The sequence below is a fragment of the Penaeus vannamei genome, unplaced genomic scaffold, assembly GCF_042767895.1.
Source record: "Penaeus vannamei isolate JL-2024 unplaced genomic scaffold, ASM4276789v1 unanchor1043, whole genome shotgun sequence".
In the NCBI taxonomy this organism is placed as follows: Eukaryota; Metazoa; Arthropoda; class Malacostraca; order Decapoda; family Penaeidae; genus Penaeus; species Penaeus vannamei.
Window position 1 is genome coordinate 5,001 of NW_027214047.1, and position 19,127 is coordinate 24,127.

The following is a 19,127-nucleotide window of genomic DNA, read 5'->3' on the forward strand; positions in this document are numbered from 1 at the left end:
GTGTGGAAACCCCCCAAACCCCCATCGGCAGCAAGGTTGGCCCCAATATCTGGGGAGGGCATGAATGGTACCTGGGAAATCGCAGGATAAGATATAAATAATTTACTCAGAATCAGTTTGTATTTTGTTTACTGAAGGGGGCCGTGTCCCTTGGCAAAAGCAGTCTCACATGGCGGTCATATGTTCTCTCCTGCCATGAATACATGGAGGATTCTTTGTTTTTTGGGGGGAAGTTGTGCCCCCTGCATTAGACAATATTATTCATATTTTACCCCACAATTTCCCAGGTACCTTACATGACCTCCCCTACTATCCGGGCCAAAAATTTGGGGGTATAGGGGTTTCCATGCAATGATTTTTATATATTTGGAAACTAGAGAGTGAAAGGAATGCAACAATACAAAAATCATGACAATCAGTTATGCAGAAATATTAGAAAACATTACCTTGCTAAGTTTAAAGGATTCTGAATTAAGCTCAGTGAATATAATGTTTTGTAATTTTATGCAATAGTTCCTCCTAAGGGATACTGACTATTTGGGTATCATTGGATTCTTCTCACTCTCTAGTTACCAAAGATATAAAAATTAGTGTGTGGAAACCTTCCCATTACAGACCAATAGCAGGGGAGGGTCATTTTATTGCCAAATATAATGCCCCCCCTGGAAGCTGCTCAAAGAATCCTTCACATATTCACGGCAGGAGTGAGCATTAGACAGACTCGGCAACAGCGCTCCCGTGTGGCAGTCATAAGTTCTTTCCTGTCATGAATGCATGGATGATTCTTTGTTTTTCTGGGCAGGGGTAGGGGAGGTAGGAGTTCTCTCATGGGGGGTTGCAGGGGACACAGCCCCCTGCAACAATTAGATTAATAATTAACATTAGACAATATAGTGTCTGATTCTGTGTATATTCATATTTTACCCCACAATTTCCATGGTACCTTTCATGCCTTCCCCTGCTATCAGGGAGAAGAATGTGAGGATTTAGTGGGTTTCTGCTTAATAATTTCTATATGTTTGGAATCTTTAGAGTGAGGGTTATCCAAGGATGCTAAAATCATGATCCAATAGGCAGAACTATTGTGTAAAACTTTTTTTTTTTTTTTTTTTGCTTCATACAGTCTTCCAATCTTGCAATTATTATTTCTTGTTTCAGTTATTTACACTGTAGTAGCAATTAATCTTGGATCACTTTCCATCACAAATCAAAGTATTGGTTACTGTTTACCAAGTGACGGCACCCCTCCAGTCACTCTTGGGGATCTACAAACATCATCGTATTAGTTCCCAGGCCCCCACCCAATCACTGTATCTCCATATTTGGGGCACTGTGCCTGGACCCCACCTTATCACTGTGGACTTAATTTCTACGCATTATTTGTTGCAATATATTTTCTTCATTTCTGGCACTATTATTTCTGGCAGCAGGAGATTATTTCTTGTGCCATAAATTTTCCTGTGAACGTATACCAAAATATTGCACACTTTTTTTATCATCCACTTGGGAAGCAAGTATCATAGGTGAAAAGTATCTTATTTTCTAGTTTACCCTTATGGTTGTGTGAAACAGACTATACCAACTGTACGTACAGACACTTTTCACAATCTGCGCAATCTGAGTCATCTCAAATTCCTGATGCCACCTATATATGCCATGACAATGGAAGCTGCTCTCTGGTCTGCATAGTATGTAGCTATGGAATTTTGTGGCTCCAACAGAGCTAGTCCTTGAACTTCAGCCTCCAAAGTCAAACTTAGCCCTCATCTTTTGTTACTTTTATTGAAAAGGAACAAACATATTGTCTTGAAACAAGGGGGAAAAACATTATCTCCTACTTGTGAATTTTATCTTTTGCAAGCAACCCATAAGCAGTGGTTAATGCACCCTTGATTGTTTTCCAGTTCCATTGGGTTAGATATGCTTAGTGTTGGTCTTTTTTATACAGATCGAAGTTTTAGTTAACAATATAATTACCTTTAGAATTTTATTTCATAGCATATTTATATTTTGGTTTCATTCAGGGAAAAAGGAAGCGTTAACTATATTTAGTATTTTTTCTTTGACAGTATTGGGGCATTTGACATTTGATTAAAATTTACGTATTACATGAGATTTCATCTGTTCAGTCTTAACAAAACGACTGCATCAGCTTATCTTTTGACTAACATTTTCATCAGTTCATAGTTATGAAGGACACAAAATATGTTTTGTGATTGGAAGTACAAGACCAAATTTTTAAGTGAAATTTCATCCTGTAAGAATTGCTGATTTTAAGAGAGACAAGCCAGATTTCTTGATTTTCCAGTAGTTACCCTTTCTTCTGTTCCCAGTCTGCAACCCGACATTTTCTAAACCCATTGCCACTGAGGATGATATGTATGTTAGAGATTTTATTGCTAAGATTATATTAATGACATTATAATGATTATAATGCTTATAATAACAGCATCTACATTAACCCAATGACATTGGGAGCCCCCAGTGCCATGCACTTGTCAAGCTGAGCACTTATGGAGTAGTCTGTGTGTAAACATATGTTTGAAAAAAAGAACTACAGTGGAAATTACAATATTCATGACAACAGTGGATTAATAGAGCAGTTTCCTCAATATATGTAATTATACTATATAAGGGTGTATAATATTTATTTTTTGTACACAGTTATTAAAAAGAATTTATTGAATGTAATATATGGCATCATAGAAAGGAAAATTACTGGAGACAGTCTTTACATATCATACAACATCTTGATAGTCTTCTCTCAGGGACCTTGTTTTTGTTGATAAATTCATAACAACAAGGGTTATTACCAGATGCAATGCAGCTGTCAGTCATTAGTCAAGGTATTGATGACTTCTTTTGATTAACAACAAAAAATATGCCCCAATAGGTAGCTTGTTAATTTCCTGGAAAGTGATATGTAGTCATGGATCTATGGATTTTGTCCTGTTGATTTATAGTCAAATGAAAAAGTCTTTTTGCCTCTCATGGGCCTCCATCATCTCAGAGGTTAAAGACCCCTAGACAAAGGCACAGCCACTGCTTTACTTTCAATAGGCCTTGATTCTCGGATAGGTTAGTGCACCAGACAAGGAAAATTAACTTTTGAATTTAATTTCACATAAAGTCATGATTTGAGTGTAATGATGAGAGGGACAAGTCACAGATTTCATTATCCCCCACAACTTTCTTTGAATTCATAGGCTCTAACCAGTATCAGAACAAGTTTTAAGTGGATTGAAATAGAACAATAATATTTTGAAAGTTGGAGTGCATGTATTAGTGATTAAGTTTATTGAAAAATAATTATATATTCCATAATATACTGTCAGCTGACGATCTTGATAAGGAAATGTATTCCTTATTCCTATAACTAAGGATTTACAGCAAGTTCTTGTGGAATATTTGTGTGCCTTTTACAAAATTGTCATGTAGTAAGTGGATATTGGTCACACAGGAATTCCTTTCTCACTCTTTGCATAAAATTGTGTGTAGCATTTTGTTAAACTTGATTTGTGTAATAGCACATTACTATATTTATTAATTGGAACTTACCCCATGCCAGATTTTTGGATTGCAATGGGTCGTCAATCCCTTATCTCAACGCTTGTCCCTAAAGCGGCATTCTGGTCATCATCTCGATGGATAATGGCCTTACAATGAGGAATTATCATCAGGTGAGATTTTCTTTGGTGTGTTAATTTGCTCATGTGATGATTCAAAAGTGAGAAGCATAAGACAAAGTGATAAATCTGTTTATAGTAATGTTAAACTTTCTTTCTATATATTGCAGCGTATGTATTCTGCAGGCATAAGTAATTGAGTAATTTATGTTTTTCCTCAGATATTAGGGACTGAAAAAAATCAGTACCAGTACAGCATGCTTGATATTCCCAGTACACTATAATGAGAATAAAATAAGATAAAATGCATACAGTATGCATCATACTAGCCTAGAAAGAAATAGTATTTCTTTCCTTTTTTATATAAATACTCTCCTTTTGATTCAGAATATTATTATAAATATATTAATTAAGAGACGACTGGCTGCTGCAAACAACTCCATTCGTAAAATAAGGCATGTTATACACTGGCACTTGTGTGAAGACTGTATTTTATCCATAAACTGTCTATCCTTTTGGGATACTATTTTTCATTTTTTTGTTAATGTTTCTTTATTGGATGTGATAAATGCCCAGTGCATGCTTTGGAAGTCCATTATTATTTTGAAGACAGTTATTTAAACTATTAGGAATTATTTGTTTTCCCATGTATATAGAATAAAATTACATAATATTTGATAAGATGAATGATTGAACAGAGAAGAAATGAATATACAAAATGTTTTTTCTCATATCATTATTAACTTATTACTGCCAGAAGTTATGTTCACTGTAGTTTTGTTATGGAAATTTTGTTTACTCATAGACAGCTCAGGTGCTCAGCCACCAAGAGCCAATTAGGAGGCCTGTGTCAGGGGTGGCCAACCTTTTATGAGATATGAGCTACTTCTTCTACAGTTCCCCTGATGCGATCTAATAGCCTAAGATTCAAACATATTCCATAGATGTAACTGTAATAGTGTAACATCATTATAAATATAGATATAATAATCCAAGTATCATGAGTACTTGAATATGCTATTGCAGGTATTTGCATGACAACTTCTGAAGGACAAATTATTAACAGGTACAGTAGTGTGATCAACTTTAAACATTCTTTTGATCGACCAGTCATTCGTGATTGACTGGTTGGCTACCCCTGGCCTCTGTGATCTCCCCTGATTTCCCCCTTTCTTGAGCGTTTAAGGAAAGTATTTTTTCTAATGCTGTTAATATTGATACTGTTATTATTGAAATGATTAATGCAATGTTACTAACAATACTCATAGCATTAGAAGATGAAAAGGGATGTTAACAAAAATCAAGCGAAAAAATATATTGGTGTATAGGTAGGATTAGTAATTGACTCCTTAATAACAGAGCACTTGTGGAGCACTCCATGCATAAACAAATAGATTAACTAAAATCACATTATGACTTATGTGATATTGATGGTATAGATCAGAAGAGAAAAATGCCATTCATGCTTTATTAATTTTATAGGGTTCTTGGATCATATTATTTATTTTTCTAGTTTTATCATTATATTTTTTCCTTTCCATTTTTTTGAACAATCCTTTTTTGCTGTCATATGGCTCTCAATGTAGAAGTATAGGAAACTTGAGTCTGAAGTGGTTAAATCTTCAATCAGCCTGTCTCCCAGGCAATGTTAAGACAGGCAAATAATATACAGTTGCCTCAAGGCATTACAATTTTGCTTCAGGTTGGAAGTTTTCTCACAGTGTTCTTCCTTCCTAAGGTTGCTTTAGAAGTTTTTCACAGTGAAGAAAAATGTGTGGTTCTTAAAATTACTTACGAAACCTGCTTTACATGATAATTGCAATTTACTGATTTCTGCTCTTAAAAATGTAACTGATGATAATCTCCCCTCCCATCCACTAACTTTCACTTTCAGATCAATAGGTTACATAGATCTTTCTCCTAGACAAGACATTCATATCCTGCTCGTCATGATTTTAACTGTCAGATGATAAGTTTGCATAGAAGACCTTTCTCCTAGACAAAAGGCCACCCATTTCGTGCTATTCACTGATGTTCATTGTTAACATTATGGTGACACTGATGTTTCTCTTAGACATGAGCCCCTTCTCATGCCATTCACAGACAGCATGCCGTGAGGGGAGCTACAGATCACAGCCAAGCACAGACTCCAATCCAGGAGGGGACAGGGAAAACACCCAAAGGAAGGCTTGGAGAAGAGCATGGCCTCCCTCCCTGAAGAAGAGGATTAGGAGGAAAAGGCACTACAAGTCACCTTTCAAGAAGGGGAAGGAAAGAGTGAGAGAAAACCAAAGTGCATAAAAAAAGACCATTATATATATGGTTTCCTTTGTATTTCAGTCTTCATTGGCATTTCCTGAAAGGTAATTTTTTCTTTTATGAATGTGTGTGTGCGGGTGCGGGTGCATGCATGCGTGCATGGGTGTTTGCATATGTCTTTGTGAACAGAAAATTCTCTTAGAAATGTAAGTATTCAATTGACCCACAAAATATAGGACTCCCATTTAATCCTATGGTGATGGGGGACGGATCTATTTGTGATGTAATATTATTCAATAGTCTAGACTTCATGACTAGGCATAAGCAGGCCAACCCAACTCAAAAGTCTGTTATTTCATGACAGCTGTAGCCGTATTCATCACCAAGGAGTTGATGCATACTTGACAATCATGATAATTGTGCTCTCCATTCTCAATAGGTCAAGACTTGGGAAAAGTCAGCAAAGTGGTTCAATAATTGCAGCGCACCAACCACAGGGCCAGTCACCTGCGCTTTGACCCAAAAGCAGTCAGATTGAATATTAACTTGGTGGAATTCACCAGTCTTCTAATTGAGTTTCCCAAAGCATAAAAATACTTTGCCAGAATTTTGTTTGTATGTGATTGTGTATGATAGAAAAATTAAAGTAAATCTTTCTGTGAAATTAGCTGTTACCTATTTAAGATACAGAAGCTTTAGGTGGACCTCCTGAGGATGTATGGATCTCCCAGTTAAGACTTAATAAATTCATTGAACTACAAAATGCTAAGGGATGAAGTAAGTGTTTCATATTTGAAAGTTGTATTCTGCAACAGAAAAAGGAATCAAAGAAAATCCAGATATACAAAAGCTGAGATTAGAAGGTGCATTGGTGTTGGATCTAGTCTGCTAAGTAAGGCCTGTTTTGGAATATGTTAAGTTTGCTCAAAAACACAGATGTACAAGAAACCATGATGTTACTGTAGAAGATAATGTGATTAAGTACCTCTATGAAGTTTGTGAGGCAACACTTCTTTGTTTTAATGGAATAGGATATATCATGGAAAATCAAAACAAGCAGTGGAAGCTTGTCTGAGTGGGCAATTAAATGTAAATAAGTCTGGTAGTTTAATTTACAAATAATTGCTGTATATCTGGATATGGTTGTAGACTGCTCTTATCCATAAAGGTATTAATTATTTTTTTGTAAGAGATACTAGATTAATTTCTAGAAAGAAAGTTTATATTGTTGATTTAATGTTTTTCTTTTTCCTTAAAGCTTTAATTTGTGGCAAGAATAAGACCTTTTATTCACATTTCAATTTTGCTTCCTTCTTAAATTTGTCAAGAATTTTCTCAGGTTTATTCAGTGACTGTAGTATGAGAGTCAGTGTTGTTGTTTAATTGAACAAGGAGGAAATGTTAGAAAAAAAACATTATACAGTTTGCATAAATTGGCAGGCCCACACAGCACAAAATGTTGAATCAGCACAATTAACTGTATGAACCCATTGATGCCATGAACTCTTTAATTTAGTGTTGATATAATTGTTATTTTGTACACATAGATGCCTCCATAAACACTTGGCCACCAAGGAATCAGTTATTACTACTACAGGCCAACCTATTTATTCCATTCATCATTTATTTTTCAAAAAGTAATTTTATTATTTTAAACATAATTGATGTTGTTACTTGTATGACTCAATTTATTACTATTAGTATTAGTATTATTATTGTTATTCTTATTATTGATGGTGGAAATGGTGTTGATGTTAGTGGTGGGATTCCTGATAGATATTTAAGGTCATATAGCCCTATAGGAAGGTGTGATGACAGGTGATAGTTGCTATGCGTCAACTATCTAGAGTAATGTTGAAAGGTTAAAGATGGGTAAAGGAGTTGATGAGGGCATGGGTTATGGTGGTTTAGGTAAGGGAATTAGATCAAGTGAAGGATATTTATGTGTTTGAGGAAGAACAAGTTGCCAAGGCAGAAGCCGTGGGATTCTGTAAGGATGTCTGATATGTTGGAAGGGCAGTTAAGGGACGATAGGTGGGGGAAAGCAGAGGTGTGGGCTGTAGTAAAGCGTGGACAGGACAACAGAAAGAGGGACATTACATAGGGGGCATAGGGGTGGGTTAGAGTGTGATATTAGATAGGCGTGTGTAAGGTGGGTGTGGCTGATATGTAAGTGTGCGAGGGCCGTCTTCCAGCATCTGTTCTGGTGAAATGGAGCTGACCAAGAGGAGATTGATAGTTTTACAGTATGTAATGTATTATTGTGGAGGCTTGAAAGATTGTCATCGGGTATAAAAGAAGGTTTTAAAGTGGGGGTAATAATCCGTAGCTGGAATATGTGAGAAGCGTGGTTGAGGTGATGTGGACATAGTGGCATAACGTGCAAGAGTATTTGCTTGTTCATTGCCAGGGATTACAACATGGCTGGGCACCCAGCAAAATCAGACAGATTTATGGCATGTGGACAGGCAGAACAACCAGACAGACAAGGGGATTGGTCGAGTGCATAGATTTTATTAGGTTTAATGAGTTACGGGAGTTGGTAAAAATAGTGAAAGAGGAAGAAGGCTGTGAGTATATGCATTTTAAGACAAAGAGTGCATACAGTTGTGGTAAGGACAAGATTCAGGAGAGGGGGTGATTTTGAAAGTGCGATTTGGGAAGGTTACTGTGAATCCAGCTCCGGAGGTGGATTTGGAGCCATCAGTGTAAACATGAATACAGGAGGAATGAATGGAGACATGGTCAAGGAAGTGCATGAGAAGGACAGAGGGGGGATATCTGATTTTGGTGGATCAGGGAAAACTGAGGAGCAAATACGGGAGTAAGGTAAAAGCCATGGAGGGATGGAATGGACAGAAAATGGGAGAGGTCGGAGGTGGGGAAAGGGGGAATGGGAGAGGAGGGTATCCATGCATACGGAGAAAGGAGTAGGTAAACACGGAGAAGGGGTAAAAGTAGGAAGCAGGGATTGTGGTATAGTTAGTTTGGTAAGGGAAAGTTAGTGGAATTGAGCATAGCATCGGAGAGAGAGAAGGGTTCGACGTCGAGAGAAAGATGGCATGCCAGACTCAGTATACAGGCTCTCAACTGGAGAGGAGCAGAAGGCGCCCTGGGCTAAGCGGAGACCGCAGTGGTGGACTGTATCAATGTGAGCAAGAAGGGAGGTTGAGGCAGAGGAGTAGATATGGTATCCATAATTTAGAGTGGAGAGGATCAAGGTAACATGAAGATGGAGGAGAGTTTTGCGATCTGAGCCCAAGGATATGTGGGAAAGAGTTTGTAAGATTTGCAGGCAAGATATGGTCTCGCCAGGACAATTTGGAGTCAAAAATAACGCCTAGAAATTTGTCAGAATAACGGTATTGGAGTGAAGCGGTCTGTAAGAAGAGTGGAGGTTGGGGACCTACACATGAGCGAGAGAAAAGCATGGAGATAGAAGAGCGAAAGCCGTGGTTAGTGGCCCAAGAAGATACTGATGCTATTGCAGACTGAAGGAACTGATGGAGATCTGGTATGGATGTGCCAGAGGCATAGATGGTTAAGTCATCAACATATAGTGATACCCAGGCTCCTGGTGGTAGGACTGAAATAGTCATTTACAGCAATAAGGAATAAAGTGGTGCTAAGCATACTTCCTTGTGGGACACCTTCTAACTTAGGAAAGGATGATGACATGGAAGAGACAATTTTGACCTGGAAAGTACATTTGGAGAGGAAAGATTTTATGAGGACACCCATGTTTCCACGTATATCTATGGAGCACAATTGTTGGAGAATATGATATCGCCATGTGGTATCATATGCTTTTTCTAGGTCAAAGAATAAGGCTAATACGGATTCATGGCATGCAAATGTAGATATAATATATGTCTCGAAATGGGCAAGGGGGTCTGCTGTACTTCGGCCACGGCGGAAACCAAACTGGGAAGGAGAAAGGAGATTGTGAGATTCAAGATACCACATTAAGCGTAAGTTAAACATTTTTTCTAGTAGTTTACACAAGCAGCTAGTTAGAGCGATGGGACGGTAATCTTGAGGGAGGGTATCTGATTTATTGGGTTTCAAGAAAGGTAGGATAAGAGCTTCTCGCCAATGAGAAAGAAAATTTCCTGACGTCCATATGTGGTTGAAAATAGTTAATAGGAAGGAGAGGGCGGAAGATGGGAGGTGTTGGAGCATACGATAGGGAATAGCATTAGGGCTTTCATGAGTGTTGCGGCACGACTGTAAGGCAGCGTTGAGCTCAGACGAACAAAAAGGAGCATTATAGGACTCATCAGAGGATAGGGTGAAAGTGATAGGGGTGCATTCCTTGATGCTCTTTTAAAGGAGATAAGGGCTGTTATCTGGTTGTGGTTGCCTCGTTTGTAGCGGTAACTCTTCCAGGCTGCTTGTTCTAAGCGAAGCGCTTTGGTGCAATCAGAATTCCACCATGGAACACATTTGGAGGTATAGGGCTTTGAGGTTCAAGGAATGGCTGTATTGGCAGGACTTAGGATCGTGGTTGTAAAACATTGTAGCATATCTGAAATGGGCGGGAAGGAGGGTGGACAGATAAGTATAGTAGAGAGTGAAGTGAAAGTACATCAATCAGCTTTATCAAAGCACCAGCGTGGGGAATTAGGAAGTGGTACATATGAAGTAGGAGGAAGGAGAACTGGGAAGTGGTCTAGAACTGTATAAAAAACTATATATAAACTGTATATAAACTATAGGGGAAGTGGTCTAGAAATGACCAATGGAAATCTAAATAAAGAGAAGGGGAGCATAGAGAGAGGTCAAGGCATGAAAAGTATTGCGTGCGCATGTCAAAGTGTGTTGGGCGATCTGAATTAAGAATAATTATGTTATTTGTGGAGAGGAAGCGTTATAGAGATCGGTCTCGGGAGGCAGTGATAGAATCATCCCACAGTGTGACAGCAGTTGAAATCAACTGTGAGGAAAGGGTGTTGGAGTTGGGAAATTAGAGTTTCAGAGGCAACAGTCAATGGGATGGGAGGTGAAGAAGTAGCCTGAAATAACTGTGATCCGACGGCGAAGAAAGATCCAAATAACTGTGCACTGGACAGTGGTTTGAAAGGGAGGTATGACAAGGTGTTTTCTGATGGATAATACAGACGATACAAAGGGAGTGTGAGGGAGAGACAAAATGGTAGTTGGGAATTGGAATAGGAGGATGTGTAAGAAGAGTCTCTTGGAGGCAGATAATGGATGGATTACAAGAAGAAAGGATATGACGAAGGTCAGTTCTGTGAGAACTGAAACCGCGAATATTTCAATGTAGGAGAGCTATAATTCAGTTCTATAAGTGATAATGGATACATTACATGTTTGGGAATTTGAATGGGAAGGAGCTAGGGGTGAGATAAGGAATTACAGAGGGGGAGGGGTTGGTGTAGTATCGGGAGGGTTATCAGGAGGTGAAGGATCTGGGGAAGGGCTTATTGTTGAAACACGAGGGATTCACATGTGTATCAAGGAGGAAGTTGAAAGGATAAAGGGGATGGAGAGAGGGTTAATGTAAGTGTTGATGGAGGTGAGGGGGATGGGTTGTGTTGGGAGGGAGTAGGAGGAAGTGGTGTAGGAATAATATGAGTAGGAGGAGGATGGATATCGGCAGTAGACAAAGTTGAGGGAGATGGGTTGTGTTGAGAGGGGGTAGGAGGAAGATGGATATCGGCAGTCACTTTGAGTGTAGAGGAAGTATGAGTAGTGGAATTTTGTGCCACAAGCATATAGCTTTGAATATCTTCCATAGTTTCTGCAATGGAGTTGGTTGGAGAATTTTGTAAGACAAAGGTTTTCTTATAAGGGGGGGGGGGGAAGACTTTTTGAGGAATAAAGGCAAAGGTAGGTGGAGGTGAGTGTGCAATAGGGGAAGAAGGGTTGAAACGTTTAGTCTGTCTGCTGCGGGTACTGGGGGGGAGGGAGAGGTCCGGGACGGTGTTGGGGCTGTAGTTGAGATTGGAGTGTCTGGATTTAGAGTGACAAAAGAATTTGACTGGGGAAGGTAGGATGTAGAAGTGGAAGTGGGGAAATAAGTAGGTATAGGGGAAGGTGTAGGTACATCTTGGGGTGGAGTGGGAGTGGCAGAGTGAGCGACATTAATAGAGTAGGGAGTATGAGAGAAACCTTGTCGGCGTGCTTCCTGTCTGGCTTCAAGTAGAGTAAGACCATTTTTGCATCTAAGTTGCTACCTCAGACTCAAACTTGTAAGTGTGACAGCCTATATAAAATACATTATGGGGGCCACCGCAGTTAGCACATGTATGTGTTTGTGCAGACCAGTTTGATCGGTTATGACCGGATTGGGCACATATGGGGCATCGGTCTGTGGAACGGCAATGTTTGGCAGAATGCCTAAAGTGCCACAGTTTTGACATTGACGGGGAGGAGGTTAGTATTGTCGAACAGGGAGGGATTGTCCACCAATATGAAAGGGAAGGTCATATATACTGAAAGTAATTTTGGCAATGTTGATCGGTTTCTTTTCATGACCTTTAGGAGGAATGGTGTAGCAATGTACTGATTTCACGTCTTGGTCTTTGAAGCATCCTAATAAGTCTTCTCCACAGTCTGACCAATCTTTGGTATCGACTGGGCAGTTTGCTGGGGAGAGACAGACAGTTCCGGTACAAGTATAGAGTTGAATGAGGTTCTGCAGGAATGGGGTTGCCAGAGAGATCAGTTAGATTTGATAATGTTAAAGCATGTGACTGTTACGAGACGGGAACAGAAAAGGACTCTGCCCACTTGTTTTTGGAGACATTGTTGAAAGAGAAGTGTTGCCTGAGTATGGTCCCATTTAGCTGGGTTAAATAGAGTATTTAAGATATTTGTAGAGTTAATGGTGGTAGAAGGACGGGGACGTGTGGAAGAGGGAGCACTGTTGAGGGGGGTAATATTACAGAGATGGAGAATAAGGCTGTAAGGTAGTAATAAGGGAGGTTGGGGTGTTTGATGAAGAAGGTTGTGGGGATAGAGGTGATGAAACTGAGTAAGTTGGGGGAGTAGGAATGTCTTCTGGAGATTGAGTCTCTGCTTGAGTGGGTGTTGCACTAGTAGGCATTGAGGAGTGGGTAGTAGTTTCAGTGTTTGGAGTCATGGTCAAAGGAGAGCCTGGGGTTGGGGAGCCGGGAGAGTTTGAATTGGTGGGGCTATTTGATGAAGGGGCAAGCCTTGTTGCCCCTAATAATTGCATTACATCTTCATTACTGGCCATGGGAAGTCTTGACTATGTTGGGGAAAGAAACAGTCCACCCCTCAGTTTCCTCTTGAGGGATAAGGCCTAGACAACTTAAACAGGGCAATACCATGCCCATGGTTCCCTCAGACCATTCAGGACTGGCACAAAGTCCTCCTTTCATCCTTTCAGCACGGCTCTTACACCTTAGGAAGTAGATAGTAGAAGGGGTTGGAGAAGGGACGGAAACAAAGCTGGAGGGAGAAAAGGCCCTTCAAAATTAGTTGTCAAGGGCTGAGGTCCGAGGTAGAGGAGATCCCCAGCATTGGGTCCCAGTCCTGGTCTCCTAAGCCCCCCCATGACAAATGGGCAAGGAATTAGGGGGACGCATATATGTTAATATAGATATATACATAGATGTATAGATATTTACACCTATATACAAAGGTTTATATAAATATATGAATATATACATAGATATATAGATATATATACATACATAGATCTATAGGTATATAAGCACGTCTCCTAAGCCATCCATTTTTAATGCTCTAATTGGCTAAGGGTTCTTGTAGGTATAAGCTGATAAAAATTAAGACCTTTCTAAAACTTTGTAAGACATATCAATTGCTTCTTAAGACCTGGAGCCATTTGTCAATGAATACACACTTCCCTATTTTGTGTAGGCCTAGTTGTAATGTGAGTGACCAAGATAAAAAATTCACCTCATGATTTTGACAGCCTATTGGATAGATTATTTTTTTGCACAGCAGCCAATAGGTAGACTTGTGTTGATCAGCAAAGGTTAAGGTCTAATGTTGACATATAATTTCTTATGAAGCTGTGTGGAGATCCACAAATGAGGGAATTGCAAGTGTCCACCAGTAAAAGATATATAAAAATTTACATGAACAAAGATGTGCCTTGGGCAAATTTAAGACCTTTTAAGATCAGCGACAGGAAAAGCTATACCTTCAAAACTTTTTAAGGCCATAATTTCAAAATGATTATCTAAGACTTTTTAAGGATGTGCCTGAACCCTGTTATAATTTATTAAATCAGTTCTTAACAAATATGAAGGTGGTATTTGCAAAAACAATTTCTCTACCATTAGAATTTAGTCGTTCCTCAAACTGCAATACATTAATGCATATCCAAACACTGCTATCTTCTGCATGTCATAGGAATAGCAATAGTTTACAGAATGTCAAAGTGTAAGAAGTTGCACAAAAATTATTTACACAAAAGGAATAAAAAAAAAAAAGTTGTAAATCTTGAATGTTTTTATTTGGTAGTACAGCAACTTTACTGTTGTTTGTGACAGTATTTAATGCAATATGAAAGAACACTTACAAGTACTTAGAAAACTCCTTCAACTTAAGCATAATTTTTTTTTTTCTATATTTTCCTACCCATTACCCAAATATAAATAAAAGCTTTCCATATATGTAAATCTCCGAACTAGATTCAGCCAGATATCTAATAGAATTCATCAGTTACAACAAGAGCAAATAATAGCCCCTAGATGTTGAATACAATAATTAAACATATCTAGTAGTAATATAAGCTTAAATCCTCACTTGCATCTCCATAACACTTAAAGAGGTTGTAGACAGTTATTTAATAGACGACTGTGGCAAGCAACAGCACTATGACATATGGGGAATTTCCCACTTCACAGACACAAGAGAACACCCATTGAAATGGAAGCAGGTTTCCCACAGAGTTACTTTGGTGATTATATATAAAAAATCAAAACACTATTTGCTTATCCTTTATAAAAGTATATGCCTTGGGTACATTGGAGATTTTTCTTTCAATAGAAAATTTTAAAAGCATGAGAATTATAAATAAAGACAGATCTTAGAAGACTGACAATGGACAACAGATCTTTTGCACTAATTGGCAATTCTACATTAACCATATATGACAGCCAGTTTGAAGCATATAAGGACAAACTAAACAACTGAAAATGATTGCATTGATACTCCTTTCACAGTGCTAATTAATAAAAAGAAAGATGAAAGAAGAAGAAAAAAAAATACTACAAAGAACGATAATGCAATGACTATACAATGGAGTAGTGTATTTCACAAACATGTTCCTCACCCTTGATTGTATGTATAACTATAACACCACTTCCTGTTTATACCTTGGGTGCACTGCATAAATAGCATGCCCAGCACATGCTAAACACCCTTGATGCTACAGAGAATCTTCTAACCGACACAAGCAAGCAAAGGTGAGAATCAGAAATAGGGTGACCAGAGGCACAATAGCATCAACTGAGCATCATCTTCATAGCACTAATAATATCATCAGCTGGAAGTGCTTCTTAATTTATATATTTTTTCTCACTGTGTGCCTCTTTCATTCATAAAACTGTCTTTATGCTCCCCAAACCTCACAACTTGGCTGCTGGGTTCCATCACTGGTTTACTGTACACAAAAACTTGTTCACTGCCATTGAAGAGATGTTACCATAATAGCTAAAGCAATATTACAAAGTTCACCTATCATTACAACAGACATGGCAGCTAGCTAGTGCATTCCCATCAGGAAACATTGTGTGACTTCGGGGAGCATTGCAAGCCAGACCACAATAGGATTGGTTGGTTCCTCTCTGGGATTACTCTGCACACAAATGTGTGCACTTCGACGGTGCAGATGCCGCAACACACCAGTGGTTTGATGTAGCGCAAACACAGATGCACTCAGGATATCACACGTTGATGTTTTCTTTGTCTTACTGGGTTTTCTCCTTGTTTCCAATGGGGAGGGAAGCCTTCACCCTGTAAAAAAAAAGAAAAGAAAAAAATTAGAAAAAATTCTCTAGCTGCTCTTATTCTGTATTTAGAGAAATTTCTCAAATAGAAATCCTGACTACTTCTAAGAGACACTGAACACATGTCAACAGATCGATGCATCTTGTTCCAAACTCAATTTTCTAAGCAGCATTACGATTATCTTTAAAATTACTTACTTGGACATGATGTCGTTAACTTGTGAGCGAACGAGACCAACATACTGGTCAATCTGGGCTTGGTTCTGTTCGTAGACTTTGGGAAGGCTGAAGAGAGCTACAACCGCAAGGATGACGAGGGTCAAACCATTGAACCAAGATCCCAAGTAGGTCAAACACCAAAGCAGACAACCAAACTGGAATAAATACCTTGGTTCAACAACAAAATCATGGACAGAGAATTCATGAATCATAATATACCAAACAGATAATAAACCAAACATAACTCTTAATATGAAATAATAGCACTACAAATAATTCATAAACATTGTAAATTGTTTTTGAAATATTATAAAAAACATGAGATTTCTCTAATGAAAATGAAATGTATTCTTTAAAAAGGGTTATTACTTACAGTATTGCCTAAAGCAGTTTCTTAAAAAAAAGTCTTCATCTTGACCATGAAAGGCACAATAATTCATCTATGCCTAATGCCACCTGGGATGGTATGTGTGCATATACCAATGTTTTTTCCCTTCCTTCTTTATACATAGATGGCTCCACAAATACTAAATCACCAGTGAGCTATTGTCAGTAATGTCATTGACATTATAATGATTATGACAGAGAGAGAGAATGGCAGAGAGAGAGAGAGAATGGCAGAGAGAGAGAGAATGGGAGAGAGAGAGAGAATGGGAGAGAGAGAGAGAGAGAGAGAGAGAGAGAGAATGGGAGAGAGAGAATGGGAGAGAGAGAGAGAGAGAGAGAGAATGGGAGAGAGAGAGAGAGAGAGAGAGAGAATGGGAGAGAGAGGAAGAGAGAGAGAGAGAGAGAAAGAGAGAGAGAGAGAGAGAGTGAAAGAGAGAGAGAGAGAGAGAGAGAGAGAGAATGAAAGAGAGAGAGAGAGAGAGAGAATGGCAGAGAGAGAGAGAGAGAGAGAGAGAGAGAGAGAGGGAGAGGGAGAGGGAGAGGGAGAGGGAGAGAGAGAGGGAGAGAGAGGGAGAGAGAGAGAGAGGGAGGGTGAGAGAGAGAGAGGGAGGGAGGGAGAGAGAGAGGGAGGGAGGGAGAGAGAGGGAGAGGGAGAGGGAGAGAGAGAGTATTTTCCCCACAAACTCAAGAAAAGGTGAAATCAGGTGAAATCAGGTAAGATCACAAAAATCTACAAATCCACTTCTTTGAGGCTAAGCACTTGTGGAGCCATCTATGAACAGACATTTCACAAAATACGACAGTGAACACTACATGTTCCTAGTGACATGGTTAATCCCTGTTTCTACCCCTCACTCAGTATCAACTTACAGTTCTACCTAGAGGAACACACCTTAACGGAATCCACAAGGTCCTCCACAAGGAAGAGTCGCTTGAGTTCGCTGATTGTGGAATTGATCTGCTGAATGATGACATCGGTGGCCTCGTGCACCTTTTCTGAGGGCAGGTTGGTGTCAAGCTCCAGGATGTCCCTAGAAGCGAGAAAATGATATAGAATTGTCCACACAACACAATGCAAAAAGTTTCCTCTATCGAATGGAAAAATAACTTATGGAGACCGATTATTTTCAAAATCTGAATAAAAGACCCTACTCGGATTAATCATCATTATGATCATGTTTCTTCATCCATTAGTTCTTTCATGTAACAGACCTTGTCAGTGTTTTAAGATTACAAAGTGTGAAGTCTGACTGACTGAAGTTATCATCAACAACTGGGAACATTCTGCATAAAATACCCTTGTTTTTCTAATTTCCTATTTTGTGTAAAATTGTTAATGCATATGGATTACCTTGCTCTATTACCAGCAATTGATTCTTTCAAAGGCATGCATATACCCAAGATGTGAATTGACACTCTTGGTACTATATATATTCACAGACAACCTTGGTTCCTCTGAATCTCACCGTTGAAAATAAAAACCTGTAGCATTGTTATATAAGCAGCCAAGGAGAGCTTTTCTTCCAACCAGATTTACATATTTCTTAAGGTTTTCCTTGGACTTAACTGCATACCACTTTTAAATACTATGATAAAATATCATTAATATTTGTTAGTTAATTTTACTGGAAGTGCATGACTGATCTGTAACTATTTTCCATTATAGCTATTTTCATGATTCAATATTTACTAAGATGCAGTGTCAAAATTATCTATTGCTCCATGTTACATATGCTATGAAAACAACAATATCAGCCATTTTACCATTCTGCATTTATAATGCTAAGCTACATATTCCTGGAAAAAAAAAAAAAAAAAAAAAAAAAAAGCCACATCCTACAATCTTTTCAACTTTCTTCTTATCTTTCTTTCCATTCCCCTTATATTTTCTCCTCTAAAGACTGCCCAACCTGCCTGCCCCTTTCTCTTTCAACCTCTGCCCAAGCCCCTATCCAACCCTACCCACCCAACCAGTTCCAACAGCTGTCTGGCTCACTTGAATGGGTGTCCATCCTGTGACTTCTGAACGGCCTGCATGATGTTCTTGTAGATGCGGAAGGTGATTGTTCCTGAGAGGACGGTCAGGGAGGTGTAGGCCACCACGGAGATGAGGGACAGGTAGGCCAGGGAGATGAGGATCATCATCACCCCTCCGAACACAACTCCTGTCTTCTTCACATCGCGCCAGTAGATCAAGTCAACCACTGCAAGGTAGAGTTTGGAGGTTAGTTTTGGTTCTCTAGGGGGTGCCAAAAATAAATAAATTTTTAAACAGGATAGCCATGAACACTGGATTATTTAGAAGGTTGTCAAAGCTGGTTAAATGCCTGAATTCACATTGTGTGTGTGTATGCATTTGTCTATAAATATTTTCAGTTTTTCAAAGAAATTTATATATATATATATATATATATATATATATATATATATATATATATATATATATATATATATATTAGCCAAAAATACACAAAAAATAATTCTGGTATGACTGTACAGAATGTTACCTGACTAGATGTGTGTGTGTGAAGAGAGGAAAAAGTTGTTTATAAGAACAGATTAACCCACACATTTATATCAACATGTAAACAAATAAACCTGTGTGTTTAACATTTCTTTAGAATTTATGACATGCACTTTCCATTTCATTCTTTACACAATTCAC

At 38.7% G+C, this 19,127-nt stretch overlaps 1 protein-coding gene and 1 long non-coding RNA gene across 6 annotated transcripts in view; one reads left to right on the forward strand and one right to left on the reverse strand.

The window, feature by feature from the left end:
* The window catches only part of LOC113805494 (uncharacterized), an 8,340-nt gene extending 1,223 nt beyond the window's left edge, over positions 1–7,117 (forward strand). For 3 of the 5 annotated variants that reach the window (XR_003475685.2, XR_011398457.1, XR_003475686.2), the window contains exons 2-4: positions 3,569–3,680; positions 5,730–5,989; positions 6,325–7,117. This is a non-coding gene — a long non-coding RNA (uncharacterized lncRNA). Of the gene's footprint in view, positions 1–3,568; positions 3,681–4,652; positions 4,693–5,729; positions 5,990–6,324 lie in introns of all 5 variants that reach the window. The other 2 variants (XR_011398459.1, XR_011398458.1) reach the window with 2 other exon arrangements.
* A 7,219-nt stretch (positions 7,118–14,336) lies between these two features.
* On the reverse strand, positions 14,337–18,666 carry LOC113805493 (reticulon; the record flags this gene model as incomplete). The annotated part of the gene is given in 4 exon segments (XM_070120003.1): positions 14,337–15,863; positions 16,055–16,230; positions 17,355–17,493; positions 18,459–18,666. Coding segments are annotated over 4 exon segments (569 nt in total), but the record flags the coding sequence as incomplete, so codon positions are not given.
* Positions 18,667–19,127: the final 461 nt, after the last annotated feature.